The 9,925-nt window shown below is 34.5% G+C and overlaps 1 protein-coding gene across 1 annotated transcript; it reads right to left on the bottom strand.

Annotated features, from left to right (window-relative positions):
• Positions 1–3,358: 3,358 nt before the first annotated feature.
• On the bottom strand, positions 3,359–9,371 carry LOC111372294 (probable beta-1,3-galactosyltransferase 2). The gene is made up of 11 exons (XM_022994556.1): positions 8,931–9,371; positions 7,962–8,058; positions 7,724–7,797; positions 7,425–7,636; positions 7,250–7,313; positions 5,982–6,054; positions 5,738–5,858; positions 5,324–5,411; positions 5,107–5,232; positions 4,914–5,023; positions 3,359–3,816 (listed from the first exon to the last, which is right to left on the bottom strand). Exons 1-11 carry the CDS (start codon positions 9,035–9,037, stop codon positions 3,668–3,670), a joined length of 1,221 nt encoding a protein of 406 aa, XP_022850324.1. The 5' UTR covers positions 9,038–9,371; the 3' UTR covers positions 3,359–3,667.
• Between the last annotated feature and the right edge of the window lie 554 nt (positions 9,372–9,925).

Here is a 9,925-nt window from a genome sequence, read left to right as displayed (position 1 = left end):
AATTTCTGTCATTCTTGTTTATATATTTGATCAGATAAAGTGAATGTTAAAACCAAAGGCTTAGATACTTTTTGCTGAATTATAGTTTTTGGGAATTTTGATGAACACATTTATACTTCTTGCTAAGCAAGTTTTCCAATTTTGGAACTTTGCCAAGCTGGAGAAAGTTTTTGTTCCACAAAGATAATTCAGAAGAGTGATTGTGTGAGTTTGGTAGATTATATTCTAAGTTGTGAGCATGAAAAATTTAACTCTTATAATTTGAAGTTCCACGGTATAGTTGAATAGCTTGAGTAGTCTAAAATAAAATTGAAGGAAAACAAACTATGATGGAGTTTGGGAAGTTGATGTATTTGCAGAATCTAAATCTTAAAGGGGAAGATATGATAGTGATGAAGAAAATGGCTCTTAGTTCTTAATTGGATGATGTACAAGAATACCCCCGTGTTGCATATGTACTCTAATTGGGACCATAAATTGGTCAACAGTAAAAGGATATTTGTAAATCATCTGAATCAGTTAAAAGATTGTTAGATAGTGTCCACACTGTGCATTTCGATTATAGAAATATTATAAGCTTGGGACATCCAGACTACAATCAGAATATTTAATATGTCTGTTTTGAACCTATAAACCCTTGTTCTGAAAATGCTCTATGGTTTTACATGCCTAAAATGAATTTAAACTTGTAATACTAATGTTTTCTATACCCTTACAATTCATGACTTCTAACTACAAAATTCTATGGTTTTAAATTTTTTGCTTTTTCTTGCATGAATTCAATGTTTTCCTGCTTAAATATAATGCTTCTGCGCTAATAGAGTTTTGGACATCTGACTCCTGGAATGGAACTTTGGAATGGAACTTTGAAATGGTACAAACCGTGACTTTAATGGATCTTCAACATTTTTGCAAACTATTTTTTGGACATCTGCAGTTTTTATTGAAGATCTGTCTGGATGTTTTTTTCTCCAAGCTTTAGAACGTTCTCAGCCATTTAATCTCTTCCTTGGTTTGAGAATTTTCAATCTGTAAATAATGCATGTTCCCCTCAATCATGCTGTATGAATGTAGATGTCACAGCGAGCTCATACATTCTCAGTGTAACAAGTTGCAGTTTATCATTATCTTTCTCCATCATAATGCTCATTTTAATCCCGATTTGACAACTTTTAAAAGCCTGAAAAAAGATTATGATATTTCTTCTTTACATAATATACATATATAACACAGAGACTCTTAGACAAAGTATTATAGGCTATCGGACGAGATATAAATCAGTGGGGCATGATGCCCTAAGAACTATACTGAAGGGGATAATCTCAGATATGTACATTTGGACAAGTATTCAACAAGAAACAAGAGATTGATATCGATTTCTAAAAACAAATGTGGAATACTAGTGATAGTTAGTGGCTTCTATGGCCCGGACGCCCATGGTCATTAAAAAAAAAAAAAAAAAAAAAAAACTTACATTTAAATCCAAAATAAATTTCATTCTTTTGAGCCAAGTGTTGTTATTTTTATATTAACTCAGCTTGGTTCTTGGGTGGTCGTCAGTATGAGTAGGTTATTTTACATGATTTGGTAGTTGAGAAAAATAATTGCCGTCTTATGTCGATATCAATCCTTTTTACTTCTACAGTAAACTCCGCTTTACTTTTAAAGGTGGTGTCATGAAGGGTGGTTTTCTGTTGCCGTACCCTTTGAATGTTTTACTATTTTGTCATGCATATGGAAATCCAACCTAACTCCAGCCTCCCTCCCATTTACTCCAATTATATGAAAACAACTTTGGAATCCGTGTATGCTTAGGCAAATGATTCATCATCAGTTTGGTAATTTGAAGATTGTAATGAAGAGCTTGTACACATATTTGGATCCTATTATAACCATTAAATGGTATTGAAGTACAAAAAGCGTAATTAATTAAACATCCTTGAATGAAAGTTGAGCAGATAATGTACATCATGGCAAGAACCTTCTAACCATGCATATTAACTTTCAAATGGTGGAAAAGAAGATGTTGGCACATTTTGTCTTAATTAATCTTTGTATATTTGCAACTGGAAGCATGCGATTGAATGTTGTCACATACTACCAGCATGCGATTGAATGTTGTCACATACTACCTGGTGGAACATGCATTAGCTTAAAAATGGCGATAAGAGAGAGCTGGCACATTTTCTTCTTTGGGATACATTTTGTGCATTTGTACTGTGTGAAGTATGCTGATGAATGTGATTTTAGCAATGTCAATCCTACTTTTTGTTCCATGGGATTCACAAGAAACTGAGGATGCAGTTTTTAACGGGTTCTTGATTCGCTGGATTGCTAGTGTGTTCATTGTATATTGATTACTATGGACTTTTGTATCCAGACGGCGAAAGCCTTGGAGGTGAAGCTGAAGGCATCAGGAGTTCCACATGAGGTGCATATTTATCCAGGACTTACGCATGCCTTTATGAACAAGTCCCCGGAAGGGCTGCAGAGAAGAAAAAGTATGGGACTGACCGATGAAGATGATGTTGCAGTCGAGTTAGCATGGACCCGCTTCCGTAACTGGATGAGTCGCTTCTTGTCTCCCTGAACTCTCCAGCTAATCGTGTTAGTTCTCAGCATGTGTTCTTATTTTGATACTGTTATAGAATAAGGTAGTATCTTGTCTCTATACATTGGTCAATCCGTGTTGTGTCCTTGCAAGTAGTACAAGGTTTTTTAGTACTTGTATCTGTTTATGGATGTGACTATGTGAGCACATGCTTATCGGCTACAGCGATGACATCTCTGTGTTTAAGACTGCATATTTACTTGCTTAATAGGTTTTCTATGGCTTTTCAAAGTTTTCTGCTCTACATTATCTAACTTGTAATCACTTGATCATCTAGAGGGTCCTTTTAAATGAATTTTATATTTAAGTTAAAGAAGCACCAGTTGCAATTGCGAAGAGTGAAGATGACCTGAATTTTTTGTCCTACTCCATAACCATTTAATGCAAATTCTCAGAAGAGTCACTCCAACGGGATACGGTTAAAAATCAAATTGACCAGTGTGCTTTCATCTTTGTGAATCTGTCACGATTATTTGAAAATTAACGACGAAATTGTGAATTTTTTAAATGATGTGGAGTGACACATGGAAACACGAAGTTAAAACTTAGAAGTAAAATGACTAATCAGAAATTTTTTTGAGTTGAGTTGAAAATAACTCTGGAAACAACTTCGAAAAGTAATTTTTTACCCTGTAGAAAATAGAGGAGCTTCTATAAGTTTTTGCCATCAACTATATTGCCAATGACACAAATTCAATAGTACAATGGCTTGCAGTCAAAGCAGCATCAAATTCACTGGTACTCAGATGGAAATGAAAATCATCAACTCAGCGAGTTGAATTGGATATAAGGCAGCTAAGATTTTACAAAAGTGATTCGATTTTATTTCCCATGAACCATAATGACATAGCTGACTTATAATTTATTAACTGTCTTGACAACAAAAAATCATTGAATGGAGCTACTTGCTTGCAGCCTGGACTGCATTTGCAGCCACACTTCTCGACTAAAACGGAGAAGCATCGCATAGCAAGACGCACTCTCTCTGTGTTATATATGACGAATATTTGTGTACTCGTGAATGAAACCTGTGATGGGAAGAAATGCATGTGCGCCTCAGAAAGCAGCTTTCCACAAGGCATTCTCACCTTCCCCACACCGTCGATGTACCTCCTTTATTCTATTGGCTGATCTGCATATACCACTGCAGCTCCAGTCGAACGAAGCAACGCAGATGTTTCCAGCTCGTGCCTTCCACTCGCAGTCTGCAATATAAGCAAAAGAGAAACAATTACATTGATATACATTTCTATGGGTACAAAGTGATATAACACTTGGTCGTTATATTTGTCGTTCTTTCCTTTTCCAGCCTCGTTTGGCCTTTCTTTCCAGTCTCAGCTTCCATTGAAGTCAAAATCTGTGATTTTAGTGTCATTTTATGCCACTATCTATAGCAGTAGATTTCAGGATGGTGACTTCTATGTTTCTTTATCACATAAATAATGACATTTTCTCAAAGTTGCTTAATTAATCATTAGCGTAGGCTTGCAAGAGTCATATAAGAACATAAACCTCCAAACTGGGCGGAAAGAGGAACAGCACCTCTATTTTACCATTGTATACATGAATAATGTTAGAGCACTCGTCTAGGTGACCACACTTGATAGGTTCAATTAAATGAATCATGTGATATTGCATTTAAGTGAATCCATCATTCAATGATATACAGTTGCTATCTAGACTGATGTGTGATATCAGGGGTGCTAAATAGTATTACTTTCTTAACATATAGTGAAAGTGAAAGATGCAGGTACGGATAACTAGTTAAATAATACACGGGTCAATAAGAAAAGTCGGTTAACAACCGATGTTTGAAGTGGGAAACAATACCTCACTAAGCTTGTACAAACTTCAGCAAAACCACCATTTCTTAATGCATTAAGAGAAGTCAACCAAATGTAGTCATCATGAATACCAATTGGTATGCTCATCCATTAATTGTATGCGCTTGTTAAGGCCAGGATTCCGAAATAATTCTCTAATAATATTTTTAGTTGTTCTCCATTTTAGGATTTCTTTATGATTTACTCAATAATTTTTTAGTTGCTAGTCAAAATATTTCCTAGTATGGATCAATCAAGTTTTTCATCTTTTAGGACTCTTTCTAGTCTTCTATAAACAAAACCATATCAATATTTTTAGACATCTCCAAATAGATACTAAAATTACATATTTTTACCATTAGATTAACTGTGAGACTATAATTTAGTTTATATCATTTGCAGTTTTTACAATTCCCATGCAATTTCAACTTTTATGGATAACATTACAGGACATGAAATTAGGGAAGAAAAATGCTTACCAGGTGGGGTTCCACAACACAGTCTGCGATCATCAATGTACTGCACATCAAGTCCAATGAACCATGATCCCAGAGAGACATCCTCATTAGCATACTTGTGCAGAACATGTCTATAAGAATTCAGAAAATCACTGTCACAAATAGTTACAGTATGTAATGCTCTTTAAATGTCAGGCGAGAATTGAAACATTACTTGTTTATAGAAATGTAGGAAGCCAATTCTTTTGAAATTGCATATAATTGTCCAGTAGCATGTCGGAAATACTTGTTCCCATTCTCTCCAAATTTCCAATATTCAGGTTCATGATATCTTACTCCCCTGTTCCATGTAATTCAAGAAATATGTAAGTGTATGCAGCTGGTTTGGAACATTTAGGCTACGTGAAAAAAGCTGGAGTTGGTTGGCGTACTTCTGAGCAAGGACAGGACCAGATTTCATGCACCCAATGTAGACCCTTGGCTTTTTCCGGTGTCTTATCAGTGTTTCCCCAAGTGTTGCTGCAAAAGAATAAAAATGAGAACTACAAAAATTGAAAATGTTCTCGAGCTATGATATGCCAAATGTACACAATTATATAAAATGCAAGCTGGAATCCTGAAAGAAATAACCCCATGCAGTCCTGCTAGTCATCGAATCTCAATAAAATATTGATAGAAAACTAATCCTCAAAGTAAGTTTCAGCAAGGTAATAAATTGATGTGGATCTGATTTAAACAATACCTAATGTACTTTGGTTTTCTAATGAAAGGCAGAAAACAAGTAAATATCAAATATTGACTATTATTACCCCAAAAAGGTAAAACTGTTATAAAGCCTTAGTTACCTATATTTACATGAACATCATCATCGACTTTAACATAGTACTCTGCATCCCATAAGGCAACAGCAGTAGCAAAATATGTCTTTGTCTTGGCAGACAACTCAAGGTAGCCCTCAACATGGTCCTGACATATGGAATTAATACAAATATCAGATTTTCCGTAAAGGCAATAACATCAGCATAAACTAACTATATAATGCAGTGAAATAGGAAATTTCTAGTAGAAGAATGAGAGATTAGGTATTACCAGCCGTAAGATGTCCCCATGCTTTTTGTCTTCAGCGGCAATAGCTCTATCTAGAATACCCCCTAATGTGGCACTGAGTAAGAGAAGATCGTATTAAAAAATTAACATGAGCCATATAGATGATAAAACAAACAACATAAACTCCTTTAGTTGCAAGGAAATGAAAATACATGTATACAAGACAAGTTTTTGTCAACAACGCGTTCAATAATCATTTGTGAAAATTAGTCCAAGAAATAGCTTGAATCAATATATATTACAAAGATAAGCAGCAAACAGCTTTGGAAAAACAATCGAAGAAATTGGGTATTATGCATTGTCTGGAGATTTCAGTTTAATATTTGTTTATATATTATTTCCCTCAAACATTAACCCACAAATATGTTTATTTGGGAAAAGGAGACTGGTTAAGAAAATTAGATCAAGCTGCCATACTGTGACCACAATTTTTATTAACTTTCCAGAGATACTTCTCCATCACCTTCCATTCTCGAAAACATGTATCCTTAGTATAACTGAAGTTTAGCACAACAACCTCCCTCTGACCCATAATTTCTACAATAACCACCCGGAATGGTTTCTTCCATTTCGTATTTTGTCCTTTTGTGTGGGTGTGATTTAAGTAAGAGAAAACCGGTATAACTTTCTGAAAAATAGGATGTCCAAAAGGGAATTATAGCAATAACATGAGGACTCAGGCACCAACTGAAAGCCGACATTCCGCTGTCTTCCCTCTGCAAGTTTTTCTCATTTGACAATTACACACCAAAATCAAGTTGAGTTTGAGACACGATGACGCAGGATGTGTGTGACTTGTTAATGAACAATTAGGAACAAAAAGAAACGGGATCAAGAAGAGAAGAATTGAGGGCAGGAGGAAAATCAATGTTTATTCATATATCAGAGTTGTCAATTACATTGAATAAGCCCCTCTATTTATAGGATAAGAAACTGAAAGAATATCAAATCAAATTAAATTCTACCTAATTTAGAATTTTATCAAAATAGCAACTCAAATCTAAATAATATTTATTTTGAATCAAACTTTATTTTGAAATTCTAATTAAAATCTATTGCTATCTTTATTCTTATCTATCTTGATCTCCATCACACGGACAACACGATTTGAGTGGGTATCGGTCTGATATTTCATTCAAGAACAGTTGATAACAGAATATGTACACTCCAATTGACATAGACAAAACAATGGTATGCAAGAAGAGAGTTTACTCATTATCATAGGCATTAAAATAGATGCCAGTCCCCACCTATGACCAATGACAAAGCGAACAATGATCCCTTTCTCTTCCTCCATCTTCCGTCGACTTTCTCCTGTTGTACATTTTTTAATAATAATCAGATATTGGTCCAGAAAAGAAACTTGACCACAACAGAATTATTTATGAGCTAGAACTAGGCAGAAGAAGCAAACAGTTTACATACCTCGTGGCACCCATGTAGAACGAACGGAATCTCTTCTTTTCCTGCTGCTAAATGCAGTATTTATTCCAATAACCATAAGATACTTCCGTTTCCTAAAAGAATCACCATTCTCAGCAGTTTCTGATACAGGAGACCCAGCAAGAATCGCCTCCTGTGCTGCCTTTGCTGCAGCTAACTCCATCTCCAAATTGGAAATTGTATTGTCCAATGTCCTATATCAAATGAATTGATCATATTAGAATTTCAGGGAAATCTACTTCATAGGAAATACATCAGTAAATCAGGATTCATAAACTCACTTTATAGCTTGATGAGTCTCGGCAACTTCCCCGAAGATTTCCCTAGGTACACTCTTCACATCTTTCTGGTGCAACTGAATGGGGCAAAAAATAAATAAATAAATAAATAAAATTTAATATATTTGGACCGACTATAGAAAATGAATTTACAAGAAGAAAGCGAGAGAGTAATCTGTTCATGCTGCAGTTCAGCATCCAGGCATTACTCCAAAGCGTTAGGATGGGAGAAAAATCTCACAAATTTCGGATCACAGCCTTCTGATACTAATTTCAGTTTTTGAGCTTCTGCTGCAGTTGTTCTTGTGATTTCTTTTGATTCAGGGACAGTCCAAATTCTGTTGTCAATTATTCTCATTAATTTGGGCCACTATAATCAAGAGCATAACAATCTGAACAGATATGAGACAAGCTGTCCTTCTAGATTGGAGATGTAGAGAAAAGACAAGAAACTGTATAACTAAACATAGATTGCAAGAAAATTCATGACTAGGTACAGAATACAAAACAGATTTTGCAGGCCAGATTTTTCTCCAAAGACCAAATCATTAAAAGGAAAAACTGGAATTTAGAGGCATGTAAACGTCTTACACTGGCAGCTACCACTGACATATATTAAGTAATGGACAGTATTCCCTTATGAGTGTTCCAGCCATTGGGATACAAACAAAAGACATATGAAACTAAACGGAGGAAAAATGAAAAAGACAAATTGCAGGATCTTTCTCAAATATGTGGACGATGTATTTCAACAGAAAATTATGGTCATGTTGTAGCTTAGAGACAAATACGTACAAGCAAGTTATGAATGAAAAAACCAATGTCCTCAACCATGATATTGAATCGAAATCAGTAGCTGCTTCATCATCGACTGGACAAATTTAAATAGCAGAGAAGTAAGCTAGATCTTATAAGAGAAACAGGAGAATCAGAGACAGAATTTTTGTTTTTTATTTCGTTATAGCCATCAATTTAAGCTTAAATTCTGCTAAGCATTTGCAGCTTCACTATATTTCATCAAAATAGAGGAGAAAAATCAGAATTCGAATCTTGGAATGAATTCAAACATTTGATTGATGTATCATTCGAAGAGTCTTTTCGCATTTATGAAATACTAACAAACATCCAATTCCAGAAACTCCAAAAAAGGCAATAAGTAATAAAAATAACTCACACATGTAAGCAAATATATTCAATTGAAATACAATACCGATTTGTGAGGAACAGTCCGGCACAGAAGCTAGCAAGGCAGAGAAACAGAGTCCATTCTTTAGATATGGTACTCCTTGAGACCTGCTCTCCTCCTCTGCTCTTCATGGAAAATTTAATGATACCAGCTTTTTCGTAGCTTAATCAACCTCTAAATTCTTAAAGAAAACCCATAAGCAAAAATGAAGAAAATCAACCAAATCAATAACACCCAGATAATGCAAATTCCCAGAATTTGAATCTATTTGGAACATGCGCTGTCAAAAGATCATTACGAGAAAACTAGAATGAAATTTTAGTGGCAAAAAATGTTCCTTGTTTGCCTTTGTTACTTATTCTTTCCTTTATTCTCTCTGTAGATGAGCACACTTTGCAGGGAAGGGACTTGAAACAAAAGTCATGGAAGACTGACTAACTGCCTCAGTTTTAATGCCAAATTTACCAAACCGTCCCTGCCAACAGACATGGGACTCCTCTCCTCTTCCCTCCCCCTCATAAATCCAAATTAGGCTCGTTTGAGCCACGTTGTTTAAAAAAAAAAAAAAAATACATTTTTAAACAACGATTTGACATTATTTTAATATACATTATTCAATAAAATAATATTACATACAAATTTAAAATTTGTCCTCATTTTTAACCATGAATTCTTCATCAATTTACTATTTCGAAATATATTCTTTCAAACTAATGTGGCTCAAACACACGCAACGTTAAAATGGTTTGGTTTAAGAATATAATAAAAAACTATTCAAATTGAATTGCGTTCGTTCAACTTTTAGTCTTTGTTTGAGCCTCATTCTTTCAAAATTTTATTTTTTCAAAGCTCATTTTCAATAACATATTTTTCAAAAATATTTTTTTACTTTATCATTGCATATTCTCCAAAAAATCTCTATTTAATAATACATTATTCTTCATAATGAGGCTCAAACAAGGACTTTAATAACGCGAGTTTAATTTTCTTTAGTTGAGTTATTAAATTTCAATTTAGCC

The sequence above is a fragment of the Olea europaea genome, chromosome 23 (assembly GCF_002742605.1).
Source record: "Olea europaea var. sylvestris chromosome 23, O_europaea_v1, whole genome shotgun sequence".
In the NCBI taxonomy this organism is placed as follows: Eukaryota; Viridiplantae; Streptophyta; class Magnoliopsida; order Lamiales; family Oleaceae; genus Olea; species Olea europaea.
Note: the sequence above shows the minus strand (reverse complement) of the source record. Positions and strands in the feature narration are given on the sequence as shown.